Source organism: Micromys minutus, assembly GCF_963924665.1.
Source record: "Micromys minutus genome assembly, chromosome: 4".
NCBI classification, from domain to species: domain Eukaryota; kingdom Metazoa; phylum Chordata; class Mammalia; order Rodentia; family Muridae; genus Micromys; species Micromys minutus.
The window spans coordinates 50,556,592-50,576,144 of NC_137973.1; the positions used below are offsets into that span (position 1 = coordinate 50,556,592).

The 19,553-nt window shown below is 39.7% G+C and overlaps 1 protein-coding gene across 2 annotated transcripts in view; it reads left to right on the forward strand.

Annotated features, from left to right (window-relative positions):
- Nucleotides 1-270: 270 nt before the first annotated feature.
- PLPPR5 (phospholipid phosphatase related 5) overlaps nucleotides 271-19,553 on the forward strand; it is a gene marked incomplete at both ends in the record, with an annotated part of 103,965 nt that continues 84,682 nt past the window's right edge. For both annotated transcript variants that reach the window (XM_080915781.1, XM_080915782.1), the window contains one exon: nucleotides 271-507. In XM_080915781.1, coding sequence (XP_080771907.1) covers nucleotides 271-507 — 237 coding nt within the window. The remainder of the gene's footprint in view (nucleotides 508-19,553) is intronic.

Here is a 19,553-nt window from a genome sequence, read left to right on the forward strand (position 1 = left end):
GGGCAGGCGGCGCTTGCAGCGGGCAGGGGGCGGGCAGGGCAGATGGGACTGGTCTGGGGGTAGCCACCTCCTCTGCATCCTGCCCGCGCAACCCGGAGCCCAGCCGCATCCTCCGCCTCTGTCTCAGCGGCTGCCAGCCTCTGCCTCGCGCCACCTCGGCCTGCTGCCGCCCCCGCCGCTGCGCCCCCGGTGGCTGTGCCTCGGCTGAGCCCGGAGGGGGCCTGTGGCGCCTTGGTCGCCCGCTCGGCTCAGCTTGGCCGGGAGGCGTGCATGCCCCTGCTGCCTGCGGCTCTCATCAGCAGCATGCTCTATTTCCAGATGGTGATCATGGCAGGGACGGTGATGCTGGCTTACTACTTCGAATACACCGACACGTTCACTGTGAACGTGCAGGGATTCTTCTGCCACGACAGCGCCTACCGCAAGCCCTACCCGGGCCCAGAGGACAGCAGCGCAGTACCCCCGGTGCTCCTCTACTCGCTGGCCGCTGGCGTCCCCGTGCTCGTGGTAAGCCCGGGCTGCTAGCCCTCTCTTGCCTTCTGCAGGTTGATGCTCTGCCAGGAGGACCAAGGAACACCAGCCTTCCCCATCTAAGTTCCTCTAACTTGGTGGCAGCCCTCTTCCCCCAGAGGACATTCTTTTGGCGAGCATGGGGGTGGGTGAGAAGAAAGCACCCCTGTCTCTCTCCAAACCACCCCTGCACCCTCTGCTGAGCCTGCAGGGTTGGGCGGCTTAAAGACAGGGAATAGACCTGCTGAAGGTGTTGGGTGGGTGGCAGAGATAGGAAGGGGGTGAGCCTCTAAAAACAGACTTGATCCCTTCTGTGGTCCTGTCTAACTGGTTCTGGTCATAGTCCTAGATTTTGGGAGGAAGGGGAGCAGCAGCTTTTGGGGGGGGTAGAGGAGGCAGATGGTGGGATGGAGAAACAACCCCTGTCAGTTGAGGCTGGGGCACATGCTTCTGTTTTATCTGCCCCCTTTTCCTCCGGATAAAAGAGTCGGGTGCATTAAGCTGAAGATCAGCTCATGAGTATCTAAAAATGTCTTTGGGCATCTGTAAATGAAGAGGCCTCAGCAACAGGGCTTTGCTGAAAAGCAGGAGCCGAGGAGCCTGCATCACAGGAGAGCACTTTAAATTTATATGAGTGCTATCCTCTCCTTGGACTACTCTAGCCTGCTTCTCTCTTCCTTGCTGAATTTAAAGTTTCTCTCTCTCTCTCTCTCTCTCTCTCTCTCTCTCTCTCTCTCTCTCTCTCTCTCTCTCTCTCTCTCTCTCTCTCTCTCTCTCCCTCTCTCTCCCTCTCTCTCCCTCTCTCCTCCCTTCTGTGTGTCTGTGTGTCTGCGTGTCTGATGTGGAGAAAGAGAGAGACACACAAAGAGAGGCAGAGAAAGAGACAGAGAAATTATGACACTATATAAGTGAATACTGTCACACACAGGGGATGCAACTTTTAAGGTAATAATTAATTAAACCACACTATACATATATGAACACAATTCAAAGATTTTTTTTTTTTTGTAGCAAATGAGTGATGTTTCTTTGGAGACCAACCTCATTATGGATTACATTGACAAAATATCCGAGATTCCCTTCCCATGATGCTCCATCCTCTTTCCTCCCTCTCTTTCTCCCTTTCCCCACAGAAGGAACGGGAAGTGATGTTAGAGGATGAAAGAGAAGGCAAGGGAACCTAGGCTTTTATTTTCCAGAGCTAAACTTGGGAATCGGAATTGGGAATAAGTGTATCTGCTGCATTCATTTTGAAAAGTCTTTTCTCTCCTCTTCCGGCCTTGATTTAAGAAATTTCAAAGTAAAAAGTTCTTACCACAAAACTGGAATAGTAGAAACTAAACAAGCAAGTTCTGGTAGCTTCAAAGTAACTCTGTTCAGCACACAGGGACGATTTCAGCCTCAGCTCCAGGGCTATGGTTGAGGATGTGTTAAGACTTCCTTGTCTTCGAAAGCCTTTTCTTTGCTATTGTTTTTGACACTGGATTTGCTAAAATGTGTCAGAAATCCTCAACTCACTTTCAAGCTCCACTTCTCTCCCTCTCAGTTTGAAAAGTTGCCAGAGCAAAAGCTGGCCTAGTTTCTGGGGACTTTTTGACTTTGCATCTTCTGTGCTTTCCGGCACATGCTTTCTAGGAGACTAGCTCAGAGACTGTTTTTTAAATTTTTTAAAGAAAATGCTAATTGCTTCTGGGTCATTGCTTTATTTGCATCTATATCGATAATGTCTGTGACTTTTATTTTGGTAGGGGTCATTCAATGTCTAAAATGAGATAGCACTTTTGAGTCTCAAACCATCTACCCTTGGGGGTAGGTGCCAGTTTAGAGTTGAGGGTACATTGTTCCAAGATTTTGGTGACCCCTTATTTTGACGAGATCTAGGGAGAACCTAAGAGAGGGAAGGGAGCTAATCACCAAGTAGAAGTGAGCTGTTGTAGTCATGTGTATTTAAGGAACAGCCTTCCAATAGATCTTATCTCTCCTTAGAGTAAAAGAAAAGTGACATGACTGGAAACATCATGAAATGACGTCAAAAGGTGGATCTATTCGGTGTTCATATAGCCAGAGGACTAGTGCCAAGTGTCATGCTCCTGCTACAACCAAAGAAGATCCCTGAAAGATAGGGAGCTGGCTGCTGAGGCTGGCATGCAGAGATAAAAAACAAGGACATTTGTGAAAGGGAGGCTCCGACTTCACTTTCTTCTTTTGACCAGTAGTTCTCAGATTTGAATGAATAGATTTAAGACTCAATGTGAAGAAAGTGTTGAGTTTTGGGTGACTGGACTTTGTTTCACTTTCTATTCCTAGGACCAGTACATTCTGTGACTGTATAATAAGCCAAAACAGCATAGGCAGCTTCTCTCTTTCTCTATTCTTGTCAAGAACATGACCTGAAGCACAGCACACACTCTTCTTGGGAGAATAGCAACAACGTCAGCAATAACCAATCACAGAAGTGTTAGTACTTCATGTTTTAGATACTCGAATATATTCTCCACACACCAGTGTGGGAATCCACTAATGTTTGCATCTGAGATCCACCAATATTATTTTCGTAAAATATTTTGTTTTCATTTTATTATTTCCTGTATATGGGTTTTTTGCCTGCATGTATTCCTATGTGCCAGATACATGTCTGGTGTTCAAAGGCAAGAAAAAGGTATTAGATCCGCGGGATGTTGCTATAAACAATTATGAACTGCCATCAGGGTGCTGGGAATTGAATCCAGGCCCTTTGGAAGAGCAGGCAATGTTCTCAAACACAGAGTCATCTCTCTAGCCCTTTCATGAAAAACACTTAGGAAAGTAGAAGCTGAACTCAAGGACCAAAGTTAAAATGTAGTCCCAATGCCTCAGTGATCTTAACCCTAGTCTATCAAACTTCTCTTTCTATTATAATATGTAAATTCAATATACTCATAAATAATTATTCTAATTTAGTGTTTCAAACCTTTCCCTTGTGTCATATTTAACATTATTTGACTGTTAAGGTTCATATTGTTTTTGTTCACTTAGATTTTTATATGTGTTCCTAAACTGGAAAGTAATCTTGAGAAGTTGTGGGTTGATGTTAAGGTGATACATGATTGGACAGTTGAGAGGTAGGTGGGGAAAATACTAGGAAAATAGAAGAGGGGGAAAGGGGGATTGGAAGAGAAATCAAGATGAAGCTGGAGAAGGAGGATCTAGATCCAGGTGGTCTTAATTGGTGATAGTTAAATATGAATATTTTAAGGGTTTCTATCGGTATTATTTTTATCTCATATAGAAGGGCAGTTTCTATCTTTGTGCATTGGATGTAAGCTTATTGTGTATAGGGTTTACGGAATGAGAATTTCGTATATAAACCTGCTTGATAAACTACCAGGCTTTGGAGTCATGTTTGTGCTGAGTGGTGGAGAAAAGGGACACGACAGGGCGGTCCTATGTACCTGGGACAGAAGCACAGGCTGGGTAGAGTGAACGGCCTGGGAAGTGTGTGGAGAGGGTAGCAGCATGTGGACCGTGTGGCAGAGTTCACATGTGAGGCTCCACACTAGAGTGGCATCTGTGGAGTGAGACCACTGGGGCTGATAAAAGGAGAAGCCATTTTTAATATTTACAACAAGAAGTTAGCCTCCTCAATATTTCAACCTATGGATTACCTTTTATTTGTCCAAAAGTTTAAAGACCTGTGCCTTTTCAATTGTATTACATTTATTTATTTGACTATTTATTTATGATCTGTATGGTAGACCCTCTCTGTATACAGTAATTAGCCTGAGACTTGTGATACTTAATCTTGAGATTCCAGGTACATGATTTTACCTGGTTAAATTTTAGGACGGAAACCTCCATTTTCTATGAAACCTTGAACATTTTGTTTAAGTTTATTCATTCTCAATTCTTTCAGTTACAGAATTTTGCATACTAAATAATTTATAATATACAAACATCCTTCTTGGCTCATGATTGACACTTTCTCACAGGAGATTAATATGGATATTGCATTTTTGTGGTGCTAGGGATTGAACCCTGGGACTGATGTTCTTACCCCATAATTATTATAATAAAATATCAACCAGGAAATATTTCTGGAATTTCCTATATTCTAAATATTTGGCTATTAGAATAGCTGCTCTGGGGGTAATTTTAGACATAAACTATTTAAGTAGTTCACAGTGTAATTTGAGAAATGAAAAATATTAATAATCACATTAATTGTGAAAATGTATATGCTTGGCCTGGTGTGGTGGTACATATCTTTAGCAGTAGCACTCAGCAGCTGAGGCAGGAGGATCATCAAAGCCAAGCCAATCTGAACTACATAGTGAGTTGAAGAATAGTCTTGGGTACAAAATAAAGCCCTGTAACTACAGAATAAAAACTAACTAAATACTGGCACTTTATCCTCTGTCACTGAAATAAAGAAAAGAAAATACACACACACACACACACACACACACACACACACACACACACACACAATCTCCACTTAACCTCTGGTGACATAGAGAAAGACAAAGTCACTTTAAATTGGATATCTGAAGGAAGACTTCATAAAAATGACTGCACATGGGAAATGCTTCATTTATTTAATGAATTGACAGGGCAGACACTTGTGTGAACACTAAGAAAGGGCTATGCTACTGAGCTACATTCCCTAGCCTTCACGTGTCCTGAAGGAGGGGTTGAAATAAATAGAGGAGGTCAAACTTTGCAGGAGCAGTTTGTGGGCAAACCCATGAATTCAGAAAATGTAGAACATCCTTTCCAAACAACTATTTGTCTGCCTTCTTTGTGAGAGCAGTGTTTGTTGAGGAAAATGGATACATGGTTGCAGACAAAGGCTGAAGTCACCTAAATAAATCAGCAACAGATTAGGGACATAGTCTGATGGCTGGTATTTCAGAACACGTCAGGACAGATAGGTGGACATCTAGGATTTTTCTATTACCAAAATAGGTACCAAAGATCATTTTAACTTCCATGGCTGGATCATATGATATTATTCCAACAGTGTGTATGCATATAAGCTTAATAGGTGACCTTGGTTTTCACTAGTTAAAGGAACTGGTGCTTGGAATGGCCTTTGCTCCTCACATTTGGACTTGCTGGCTCCCAAGACCTATCTTTCTTTATATTTCTGTGCAGTGTGGCCACCAGGGTAGAGCTGGTTTGAAGGTTGGAATGTGCACAAGTAATGTTTTAGAATTCTATTTCTAGGAAGGCACCGCTAGCCCCTGAGAGTTGGATTTGAGGGGTGTGCCCATAGCTTCATTCCAAGCACAGTGCAGGCAGATGGTGACAGACAATAATTTTCTACTCAGGGTTCTTTCTTTTAGAAAGCCTTGCCCTGGAAAACCATGTCTGTGCTGTGTCACAAAGCAGCGAGTGCAGAGAAGGGTGTTAGTGGAGTTAGTACTCAGTCTGGCTTCTCTTTCTAATTAGTCAGCTGCTTAAACCAAATTTTCTTATTTCATAAACCAGAGATTTAAAAAAAAAAAAAAAAAAAAAAAACCTCTCATAATTTTCAGCTGAGCAGGGTGGTTTATGCCTGCTATCTCCCAAAAGGCGGGTGGATCTCTCTGTGAGCTCTAGACCAGCCTGTTCTACACAGGGAGTGGGAGGCCAGCCCAGGATACCTAGTGAAATTCTAACTGAACTCAAATGAAAACCAACAATAACACAAAAAGAAAACCAAAATATCTCAAATAACTCAAATCCACATTTAACTCCCAGAGAGCTAGTACATGTAGAAGTTCAGATTCTGAATTCTTCTGCTTAGGTTGAAGTCTAGTTGACCATTCTGCAGTGGTCGGAGCTTGAGCCTGTGTGTCCCTATGCCTGAATTTCTTCCATTCTAAATGGAGGTGATGGGAAAATTGCCCTTGTGGGGTTATTGCGGATATAAAATCAGTTGAGATGCATAAGTATCAGAGTAGTAGCCCTCCATACTTCATGTGTGCTTTACTCAGTTCCACTGTGACGGTGCCCTCCCCGGTCACATGTCAGATTCTTGCAGCCCTTTTATCAATGGTTATGAGATGTTCAGTGGGAGATCATGATCAGAAATTTTTATTTAAATTCATTAATACAGTGCATAGAAATGACTGATGTGTAGGGAAGATAGACTAATTCACAGTCTTACAACGACTGTGGCATTCTCCAAAGCCTGTGGATTTATCTCTCTTGGTAAAATCATTATTCCTGACATTCTAAATAGTCTGTTGAGATATTTTAGTCACAGTGATTCAATCCAAGAAAGCCAACATTTTTCTAAAAACCCTTTTGTCCTGGATTTCAGTTTTCCTACTTTGATGGTAAACTGCGTGCTCTGCCATGGAGAATGGTCTCCATGTGTGATGTAGGAAATTGCTTTGTTTCCTGTTCATCTGGGAAACATTGCAGAGAGCTAGGTGGTAGCAGAAGGGAGTCAGAGTTTTGCTGTTCTGGTTTGAATCCTGGCTGTTATCTCTGCAGTACACACCATGCAGGGGCTGCAGGCACCCACGTTTGTGGAGATCCACAGTCTCCTTCTCGATTTGCAATCTGTGGTGAGACTCTTTCTCTAGGGCCTATTTCTTAAAATAAGGAAGACTCAGCACCATGAATGCATGGAAATTAGATGCATGTGTATACATACACAAGCAAAGTTTAGGATGTATTATTAAGATTACCTAAATTATCTACTTTTGGGGGGAGGGTCTGTGGGTCTGTTGGAAGCCTGCGACTGGCTTTTGTTTGCCCTTAGAAATAAACACTCTACTTATTTAAATTAAATTAAATCTACTCACCTGGCCCCCTTCCATTTTCCTCACCTTTCCATTTTTAGAAATTTCTCTTTACCCCTCTTTATTTCATTCATCACTATCTTTCTTCACACTGATAAGGAAATGGTGGCAGAAAGCAGATGCATGGCTAGATGTCTCCTGCTTCCTTTCTGTTCCCTGTCTTTCATTACTCCCTCCCCTCCCCCTACCTGTCATTCCCACGTCATCCTTTGAGACAGTTACCTTAACTGAAATGTGTGGGCTTACTCCTCTCCATCTTTCAAAGCTTTGATGAATAGCAAATGAACAAGAAAAAAGTAGACAATGTCACTTCATAAATTCGATGAAGAGACAGTGAGAACATGTCACACCACACGGGCTGTGTAGCCACCCAGTCCTTAGCCAGAGGTCTGTGCCTGTAGCTCTATTTCAACAGACTTATGCCTGTGTTCTTCATCCAGAAAACAAGTATGACTTTTACACTCTTTCCACTGATTCTTCTATACAAAGACTGGCACAAGTAAAGAGACAGCGGTCTAACCAGGTCTCACTAATTACTTAGACTGTTACTCTAGGGTGTTAGGTTGTTTTCTAAAATACTTCAGTAATTAAATATTTTAAGATTGTTATTAAGAGTCATCTTGGTCATATCTGTAATTTAAAGTAGATATTGTTTTTAGGGGGATGCTTACCCCATCAGGCAGAAATCTGTGGATTTTTTCAAGGATAACAAGACATCTACCATGCAGTAAGTACCGTGCTGTTAACAAGACTTCTGCAAAGAATAAGGAATAACTCCTACTCTTCATCAGCTCAGACCCTATGAGTAAAATTACCTACAGCCTCAGTTCTCTGGTCTATAAAACAGACATAAGAATACCACACCCTAATCTCTTACATGAATTAAAGCCATGTCTGTCCTAAGTGTAGCTGTTCTACTACAAGGGCAGTTAGTCTTCTGATAGTGCTGAGAAGGTAACATCACACATGCTTAATCATTTTTGAATGAATGAGGAAAGCGATTTATTGTTCACATCAATTCTTTAAAATCAGGAAAGCTTTAGCAATTTGCTTCAGCTGGTAAATGACAAATTGAAAATCTGAACCTGTATTTCCTCCCATGAGTGTTTTGCTCTTTCTTCTATGAAGGACATTCTGGCCTTCCTTGTTTTTGAGTTTCATAATGTGTGTTAATTGTTTCTTGGGTATTCCAAGCTTTGGGGGCTAGTATCTGCTTATCAGTGAGTGCATACTATATGTGTTCTTTTGTAACTGGGTTACCTCACTCAGGATGATAGCTTAAGTTCCATCCATTTGCCTAAGAATTTCATGAAGTCATTGTTTTTAATAGCTGAGTAGTACTCCATTGCGTAAATGTACCACAGTGTATATATCCATTCCTCTGTTAAAGGACATCTAGTTTTTTTTTCCCCACCTTCTAGCTATTATAAATAAGGCTATGACTGTGGTGAAGCATGTGTCTTTTTTATATGTTGGAGCATCTTGATGCTTCCTTAGAGGCTCTGTCAGAGCCATATTGATACAGATGAGTATGCTTGCAGCTATCCATCGAGCATGGGGACCCAGTGAAGGAGCTAGAGAATGGACTGAAAGGGCGGAAAGGGTTTGCAACCCCATGAGAAGAACAATAATACCAACCAAACAAACCCTCCAGAGCCCCCAGGGACTAAAACACCAACCAATGAGTACACATGAAGAAAACCATGGCTCCAGTTGCATATGTATCAGAGGACAGTATTGTCTGGCATCAGTGAGAGGAAGGGCTTTTGGTTCCAGTGAAGCCTCATTTTCCCAGTGTAGGGGAAAGCCAAGTTGCTGAGGTGGGAGGGGATATTTGGGAGAGGGAGCATCTTCATGGAAACAAGGGGAGGGGGGAGGGAGATAAGGATTGGGAGAAGAAGATAACATATGAAAAGTAAATGCAGAGAATAGCCAATAAAAAATGAAAAAAAAAAAAAAAAAGAAAATCTGAATTTATTACTTCAAGTCCAGGACTCTGGTAGCTCCACAGAGTTGGCTACTTACTTGGTTTATAGTAGAAACGATTACTTTCCTAGCAACAGAAGAGTTAAAGCATATTGAGCTAATATCAATGTGCTCTTTTCCATATGCCCATTTGTTAATCTAGTTTCAGTTAACAAGAATTTTAAAAACACTAACACTTGGAAATGGGAGTTTAAAGTCTATGTTCAAAGTTACAAACCTTTATTTCTAAAATTATTATAATGGTTGGTAGGAATAGGGTTTCTGAGGTCCACATTCTTCCTCACAGAATGTCACAGCAGGGATTGTTACATATAGTTAGGAAGATCCTCTTACCAGGCTTGGAAACTCATTGACTATTATTTGGATGAATGATATTTTAAAATATGAAAAATGGAATTATATCGTTGCTATTTGAACTATTTCTGAGAATGCCAGTTTTCACTCAGCAGGCTGGATTCCTTTTTAGTCTTATTATGACAGATGTAGTTTGAGAATCATTGTCAGCAAAATTACCATTTTTGAAGGGATAAAAACAGAATTTTAGATTTTTTTTCAAAACAGGTACATTAAAAATAAATGGCAAATTTTAGTACATGTTTTATAAAGAGAGAACATATGTGTCTCTCTGTGTGTGAAAATGTGTTTGATATTGAATATATTTGTGAGTTTTTATAAATTCAGTTTTATCTGCTCTTTCTCACTTCTCTGAGGCTTTTTTTACTGCTCCAAACCAGCTTCCTAGAGCATTCTTTGCAGTCCAAACCAGATTTACCTGGCTTGGATCTCTTGGATACTACAAGTTAGATATGAATTAAGACAGTCAAATAATTTTGTGCTGTGAATTTTAATGCATTATTATTGATATTTCCTCATTAGATTTGAGATTTTCTGAGTCAGAATCTTGTACATTTACTTCATTTTGTATTGTTTTGCTGGATATCTAGGTTGTTGATTTTGTTTTTGTTTTTGATAAATAAGCTATCAAGGCACTCATTGAGGTTGTGTGATAAAGTTATAATGAATATTAATTCAAATACTGGGCCAGGTTCTGCTGAGCCTTCAGTTATTTAATAGCTTTCCATTACTGCAGGCAGAAGTGTCCAAATATCTTTTAAGTTTCATGAAGCCTCAGCTCTTTGTCTACAGAGATGTGTTAGAATGATGGAATGCTGTTTCAAGGGTCAGCACACTCAATGTAGGATTTGTGTTGTTAGATTGGCATAGTAAAAGCCAAAAATACTTGGATTCTTCTGTATTTATCAAGATTCAACCCTTATGGAACAGGGTATAGACCACACCAGCATCTTAATCCTTTTATATTCAGGTATTGGAATATAATCCCACTCAAATTGCTTGAATTTTTTCTTTCACATGTAAATAGACATTTTTAGTAACCCATCATGATCATTGAACATCACTCCTTTCATCAATATAGAAAATCCTTTTATTTCTGTTCTCATTCTTAATTGAGTCAGTCTTTAATTAACATACAGATAACAAAGAGGCTTTGGCAGATTCTTTCAAATAATAAGACCCGTTTAAATTTTCTCTCACTGTTACAACATACCTGGGATGATTAGCATAAAAAGAGGAAGGATTCAGTGTCATTCATGGTTTTAGTCCAGATTCACTTGGCTTCTGGGCCTCGGATGAGGGAAGCAGTTCATCAGAGTCCAAGTACATGAAGGGACAAAGGAATTTACCTCATGTTGGCCAGGCAGCAAAGAAACAGTATTTGCATTTATAACAAAGCCCTTCTCCCAGAAGCCATTTAGTCATTACTTCACCAATGGATTAATTTCCCAGTGAACTTAGAGCACACCTGATGCAACCCTTTCCTAAAGCCCCAGCTCGGAACACTGCAGCAGCAGAGACCACTCTTCAACACACCATCTTAGTCCCTGGAAATAGAGCATCAGCAAGCACATATGTACTCATGCGTAACACACATATCACCCAAAGGTCATTTGCAGACATCATATCTAAGGGACTGATCCTTCTTTAAGGCATTATTTCTTGAACATATAAACTCAAGATACCTCAACTAAATGGTGGAATGCATAATGACATTTGTCTTATAGCTACTTTCATAGTTTGTTAGCCTATAAAATGCTCATGTATTTCCTGAGAATGTATATTGCGTATGACACAGCACGGTGAGTTCTAAAACAAATGCAAATAGAGTAGTAGAACCAGTCTCTGCTTCCCCTCCCTCCTCTCAGATTTTCTTGCTCTGAAAAAATATGTTCAGTATAGCTTTCATAAGCAGCTTCACTTTGAAGTGGAGGCTTGAAGGGGTTAAATTAGTTGTTGCAACTACCAAAAACAGGGGACTTGCCTATATTCCAAAGCAATTTTAAAGTTGAAACATTACAGGGTACCAAAGCCAATGCACTGCAGACATATCTGCATATTATTGAACTAGCTAATAGAAGTCAGACTTGTGTTGATGTAACCCAAACCTCTATGTGTTCCTCTTGCATTCAATAGGGACAACAGAAACTGTACTTTGTTGAAATCTCCATTTTGGACTCAGCACCCTCTCAGCTGGGGTACATAGAAGCATCTTGTATTTCCAGAGACCTCATCAAAGCAGAATGTCACGCTCTCACAGACACAGAACCCCAGCAGTCTCTGACAGATGCTGCACCTGGGGATTCATCTTGGAATTTCAAATGAACCCCTGACATTTTCCATTGAAAGGACAAAACAGTATCTTTGGGTTGGTGACAATGACCTCTTCCTTCCCATGTGCCTGGGTAGTATTTGCTCAGTTACTAAAGTGAATGAAGAGTCTTAGTCATAGCTACGTGACACTCCTCTTAGTCCTTCACAAAGGGACTCCTGTTTCCTCTTTTTTTCTGGTTTCTCATCACATGTTTACTTGGGGTCCCCTTGTTTTTCTGGGAATAGTCTGGAATACAGATATCAGACTCTAGAAGATGCTTTTATTCACACCACACAATCGGTCTCTTTCTCACATTGCGGTTTATGAGAAGGTTTGTAAAGCTAGTGCGAAATAATAGAACATGCATCCTCATAGATAGAACTCTTCAGTTATGAATTTGGTACTTAGGGTTTCTCTTTTCTTGTCTCTTAATTTTCTAATGAGTTGCCAAGAGATAAAGTAACTTGTTCAAGACCATTCAGCAAATGAGCAGATCACACAGGCATCTAATGTGTTTAGGACACTGAATGCCTATTAAGCACTCTTGCAAGTGCTACACATATACTAATTTAGCTTTTTTCTCAACATTGTGGTGATACATGAGAATATCAACACTCAGAATGAGTCAGCAACTAACCTAAGGCACATAGCATAAAAGAGATGTTGCCTTGACTGGATACTTCTCCTATCCTGAGTCTGACTTCTCCTGAAAGGCTGACTCTTACCTGTGGCAGATCTGTTTTGCAGTGTCATTTAGGAAAGGAAAATGGTCAGTGTGTATTAATGAGGATGTTTTTTTTTCTCATGAAGTATTTTGTCAACTGCAAAACTTTACTTAACAGTGTTTTTATAGTTAACCTACTAACTTGGGATCTTGATGAGGCAACAAAAGCTGAGGGAAAAGAACGTTAAGGGTTAGAGATAATGTTCTATGGTCATAGTGCTGGCTGCACAGATTCAGCCCATGGACCCAACATAAACATGGACCCAAGTTCAGATCCAAGCAGCCAGATTGGGCATGGTGATGCACGTGTGTGTGTGTGTGTGTGTGTGTGTGTGTGTGTGTGTGTGTGTGTATGTGCCTACAATCCCAGTGCTTTGGGGCTGGATACAGGTAGATACCAGAAGCTTTGAACTTATGCCAGAAATCAGAGTCAATACAGTAATCTCAAGGTTTCTTGAGAAATCCTGCCTCAAAAACCAAGGTAGACAGCAATAGAAGAAAAAATCCAAGCCAAACCCCTGGCTTCCACACATGGTTGGGCACACCTCCTCAAACACACATAATACACACATACACACACACACACACAGAAACTACTATGCATTAAATGAATGAATGAACGAATGAATAAATAAATTAATAAATAAATAAATTAATTAATAACATTTGAACCCCAAATCAGTATTGGCTCTATGACATTTGTTTTTCTTTTCCTTTTGTAATATTGTCTATTTTTAGCCAAAAGGCAAAGCCGCATGTGGAGTTTGACAGGTAGCTGAAAAGAATCTACCAATTTAGTTTTGAAGCACACAGTTTAAACTCTTACACTGTGGTTATAACATAATTAACAATATCATTATCATAGATAATATCAGATACAACTAAGACATTGTCTTTACCATCAGGTTTGGAAAAGATGTTGGGACTATTATTCAATTGTCTAAACATAGTTAGGGAAAAGCAAAGACATTATATATATATATATATACTTTAAACTCCTATTTTTTTTAAAGGACATGGTGTATTTAGTGCTGGTTTGAGAATAATAGCCACAACACTTTTTTAGTCTTTTGTCTTTTCCTGGGATCCATCTGAGGCTTGAAGGCAGTTCTCTTTGATGCTGAGCTCAAGCTATTCTCCCCTTTCTTCATTTCCATATATTTGCATACCTCATCCTTAATTTGAGCAGCTTAAATTAGGGGCATCTCTCTGATATTTCTTTTCTCGATACTTGAAGTCAACTTCTGTCTGTTGTCCGTATTGTTTCCTTTTTACATATGATCATTTTTTTTTCTTCTTGTCTTTACACTCTTTATTAAAGGTAAAGGGACTTGTGAGTATAGAATGGGTTGCTTGGGAGAAAGAAAACAAGATGTAATAAAAAGAGTGATTCATTGGCCTGCCACACAGGAATCTCACTCTCCTCTTTCCTCTGCTATTGACCATCTTCCGTACCTTGAAATTGGGCCATTTATTTTTCTAGCCTATGTATCACCAGCTATCATGTTTGGAAAGTCTTGAGCCCCAACTGGGCACAAGACTGATTCCTTGCTGCCTCGGGAGCCCTTTCTGTGTATGAAACAAGCCTGCCTCTGAGGATATTTTATTTTAAGATGAAGTAGTGTGTCCCTTGAATCCTCTGCTTCCTGACCTCTCTCAATGCCTTGAAGAGAAATGGCCCTGATTCTATGGCTTCCCAATATTTGAAGTTATTTCTCAGTTGACCTGCCTTTCAGGAATCTGAAAATAGTCCTCAGATGACCATGGCTTTAAATGTGTTTTACTGTTCTGGTGGCTGCCCACAATTGACTGTGCTTGAGATGTAGTATTTTCTTATATTTATCACTGACAGTGTACCTCAGGAGTGCTTTCACTCCTGGGCCAGTAAAATGGGAACTTGCATGCTTAATAGAATACCTTGCTCATAATCTAATAGCCTTTGGCTAATATGTATAGGCATAGAAGCTTATTGTGATTAGCAACTTCATTTATCAAAGGAATAGACTCATATTCTCCCAAAAGCCTGATTCCTTGGCTTCCCACCCTTTAAGCTTGAGCCTTAGGCAAATCCTTCTAATTGAATTTGCCATCTTGGAATCAGATGGCTAATAAAGCACTTAATTGAGTATACAACATACAATAAACTCCATGACCACATGGTTGGTTACACATTGCATTAATTTCATAAAAACCTGTCAAAAGATTATAAATTACTATAGAGTAACAAATATGTGTCATAAATATATTTGCTTCTTGTTTAACACCTAACTACCTTCCAAATGATAGCCATAAATAATTTGTTTGTATATTTTAGGATAATAGAATTAATAGAAATTAGAAACCATTTTCTTCCATTTTTGTATTAAAATATTAAAAATAAGAATTTCATAGACAAATGCAATGTATTTGAATTATCTCTACACACCCAGTTTCTCCCAGACACACACAATAAGTCCCTTTCTCAACTCTGCCTACTTCATGCTTTCCCCTTTTGTGTCTAATTAAGTCCAGTCATTGTTTATACACACATAGATGCTGGGAATTCTGCTGGAGCACGTGCAGCATCCCAGGGGCCACACCTCTGAAGAGAAAGGACTAGTAGCTCTCCACTGCCAATTGCTCATCGTCTATGGATGGGATCTTGGGAGTCCCTTCAAACTCAGTTTGGGTTGTTGATTAGCTTCATCTCATTCAGATCTTGTGAACATAACCACAGCTGCTGTGGCTCTGTCATGTGCAGAAGACAGTGATTCCCAGAAGTATTCCGGAGCTTTAGGGGTGTGGTCATGTAGATATCCCACACAGGGCTTAGTACTTCCCAGGTACTTACTCTCCACACCTTGGTCAACTGGAAGCTCCTTTATTAATCATAAGACATTCTTGTTTAATTTTATTAACATAGTCAAGTGCATGTCATATTATGATAAAATGTACTTAAGGGCTTTATCCACTCACTGAAACTTAGGTTTTCAAGCCCAAATTATTTTTCTAAGCTCCAGATGGTTAATGATTTACTGTATTTTACAGGCATTAATTTTAAATATTTTCCTATCTGTATGCATTCATCTTTTTATTTAATCAAAGTTATGCAAAAATGTACTCCAAAATAAACCTCATTTACTTTAAGCGAAGAATATCTCTAATACCTCTAATTTTTTTCATTTACAGGCTCACAGCATCATTATCATTTCACTCTATAATCACTATTTATTTCTTATGTTTTAAGTTATACTTATCACATACTTTTAGAAGTTTAAATTGCCACTAAAAGACAGTTTTTGTTATAGCTGTCCATTTTTAAAAATCAAGTATGATATTTTATGTATTTTAACATACTTAAGTTTTTTTTTTTCCTTAACTAAACCAGAGTTGCTGGAAATATTGCTCACTAGTATGGTTCGTCCTTATGTTAGATTCCACATCATGGTAATATTTGGGCACACATTCTCTCTCTCTCTCTCTCTCTCTCTCTCTCTCTCTCTCTCTCTCTCTGACACACACACACACACACACACACACACACACATACACACACACAAACATATGTTAGGTTACCTAAAATTACATTATTATTATTTTTCCAGCTCATGAGTTAAATCATTATATATGTGACCAAATTAGACAGCTTTGTGTGTCTGTGCACATGTGCTGAGGATGTGTATGAATGTTGCAGATAAGAGTTTGTGGCAGGTGTCTTTCTCAATCAGTCTCTCCCTTAACTTTTGAGACAGGGTCTCTCACAGAACCTAGGGTTCACCCACTCAGCTCTACTAATTGGCCAACACGCTCAGAGAATCTTTACTTCTCTTGCTCTGATAGTGCAGGTTTTTTTTCCTGCACCCACTTTTTTATGTGAGTACTATATATTTGAACTCAGCTCTTTGCCCTTGTGCTGCAAGTGCTTTCTGGCTGGTAATCTCTGTAGCCCCCTAGAAAAGTTTTGGAAGGTGTTCTGATGTTGCATTCAGATGGCTGGAAGAGTTTCTAAATGAGATGAGTCAGTCTTTTAGAGTCACCCAGGGTCTCTGAAACATGCTTTGTACATTTTTATTAGCGATCATACATTAAGATGAAATAGACATTAGATTCAGTACATGGAATTATTCTTGAGGAGAGTTTCTTTCCTTAGAGAGCGATGAAAAAATTAGTGGTACTTTAGAAAATGACATTAGTGAAGAGCGAAGGACTCAGTGTTGCACGGGCAAGCAAATCACTCACAATGTCAGTTAACTCAGGCAGAGCCGGGAACATGAAATTACCATCTTACCGTTTACAGATTCTCTTACACAGAAATTCGGGAGTTCCCAATTTGACTAAAATACCAAGTGTGGGGAAGTTAACTCTCCAGCTTCTCAAATAGGTGCACATGACACAGTGTTGTAATATCCTGTCATAGAACATGATGTGGTAATCAAACGTATCCCTAACCCCCTGTATTCAGTGATAGAACAACGATTGGGTCCTTCTTGGGACAAAGGTGTTTCATGTGTGATAAATTGGTTTCAGATGTTCAAACACAGGAAGCAGGATCCATGGCCTGGGATATTTTAACTAATTTTGCCAGAGGAATGCACGATAGTGTAGGAGGGTGAAGAGGTGAGGTGGGTAAAAAGGGGAACCTTTAAAGCAGAGGATATGATAGCTAGTCAAGGAAATGAAGGAAAGGCTATTCAAGAAGACAGTGTGTGCAGTGGTTCAGCCAGGGAGTTTGGTGGGCAGAGGGAATTATGCAAGACTGCAGTGGAGTGGGAACCCATTTACAACATGAAAGGATTGAGTACAGATGCTATGTTCCAATCATACATGAAGTCCACATTCCAGGACTAGCTCAAAAAAAAAAATAAGTCTATACTGCATATTTTTGCCTCCCAACCTCATTTAACTTTCTTGGCCTACCTGACATCCAAAAGCAATTCTATGTCTGTGAATCCTTTAATTTAGTAAACTGTGAAGAAAAAGAAAAATATTGATTTAGAGTCTTAAGGAATCTAGGGCAGTATTCATGGGTCTTAGCTGTAAAAGTTGTTTCAGAAATAATATGTTTTAGTCCTTATCAACTATAATTGCAGCTGCAAAATCAAATAAGCTAGTAAAAAGTTGCCTTTTGTGATATATATGTGCATTATAATTTTAATTAATTCTTTTCAACAAGGACAACACTAAAGCTAAACAGTAAATATTTGTAAAATCTTAAAGGTTATACTGAAAACCAACAATTAAATTTGTTAGTTATGGTATTGTTCCTTTGCTTCTGTAAATTATTAATTTATCTCAACTCAAATTTTTCCAAATTGCACAAGTGTGCTCATCTGTATTAACTGTCTTCAATCATCTCCTTATGAATTGAAAATTAAAGTGAACTGTACACATTCCCACACTGCTATAAAACGCTAAAGTTTAATGCTAAAATTCTTTCTTGAAGACATTGACGTATTTATTAAATACAGCTGCAGTGTCCTGAGTAGGTGAAATACAAAATTTCCAGTTTAGCTTATCAAGCTTTCTTACAAGATGCACTGTCCTCCTAAATTTGGTCATCTAATTAAGATTTCTATTCATGGGAAATGGCTTCAAAGAGCACATAAAAACCAGCTTTTCATGAACATCCTTTGATTAGATTCATTAGATTTGCATAGCCTTTATGGTGGGAATGTACTGGTGTCTTGGCTTCCTCCACTTAGAAGGGAGAGCTGAAAGGAGTTGGAAAGGGGAAATGCGTAGAGGCTTGCAAAGGATGCTTGTAAAAGCAGTCAGATCCATGGCAAGCTGATGAGAACAGATCATAAGGAGCTGAAATAGCAAAATGCTTTGGCAGTATCAGCAGTTCAAGTCCAAAACAACTGAACACGGAAGAAAGAAGACAGAAGATTCAGGCAGAGCACATCGTTTTGGTGTTCCTTGTAATAAGAAAGGCACTGAAACAGTCCTGATGCCCAAAGTGAATTTGATCCAAGAAGCAGAGGGAATCTTTGGTGAACTGGAAAACGGGTGAGCTAAGAAAGGCTTGGCCACTCAGGCAGGTGGGCTTCTAGTAAGTAACTCCAGCATGGAATCACAAGGATAACAGATGCCAGTACTGACCCAGGGATAAAGATGGGATGGCAGCTGAGAGGGATTGCGGAACAAGTCCATGTGGAGGATGCAGAGCTGGAGAATGGAAGTAACACCTGGGATAAGAAAGGGGTGATCATAATGGGAGTCAAAGAGATAGATTGTGAGGTGAGGTTCCTGGTACACATTCTGGGATACAGCATCTGATAGCCCATATCAGGATATCAGCCATCATAGACCAAAAACTATCCTGGGAGGCAGTATTCTGCAACCTACACGTTGGAATGGTTCTATAACCCACTGTTTTTCATGACTCTCTAATACACATTCTGGGCTCCACTGGGGGATGGTAAAGAAAGGAGTGTCTGTGTTCCACTTAGTTCATTTGATTTTAATACTTTGTGGAATTTGTATGAGAATAAAGAGTCACAAACACAGGGAGAGAACAATGATTAATGTATATCTGAGGTTTCCAAAGAACCTTCAGACCAACAATAGTGGAGAAGGTTAGAGTAAGGAATAAAAACTCGACACGATAATAAATAGCTAAGACGCCACTGGATGACATGGCACTTAGGTAAGAGGTACTAGCTCTGCAGATAGAAACATATTTACCTAATGAGCCAATATAACATGGAGCTGAAATAAACAACCATATTAGTTCATGGACTATGGGAATTTGAATTAGAAGAAAATTAAGAACAAATTACAGTGAGGGTGCTAAAAACAGTTTGAAGGTAGTTCCTCTTCAGAGTGTTGTTTTAAATGTGTTCATATTTAAATGCTATTTCACATATTTTTTATTAATTTAGATTTTCTAAATTACTCTCAATTTATGGTG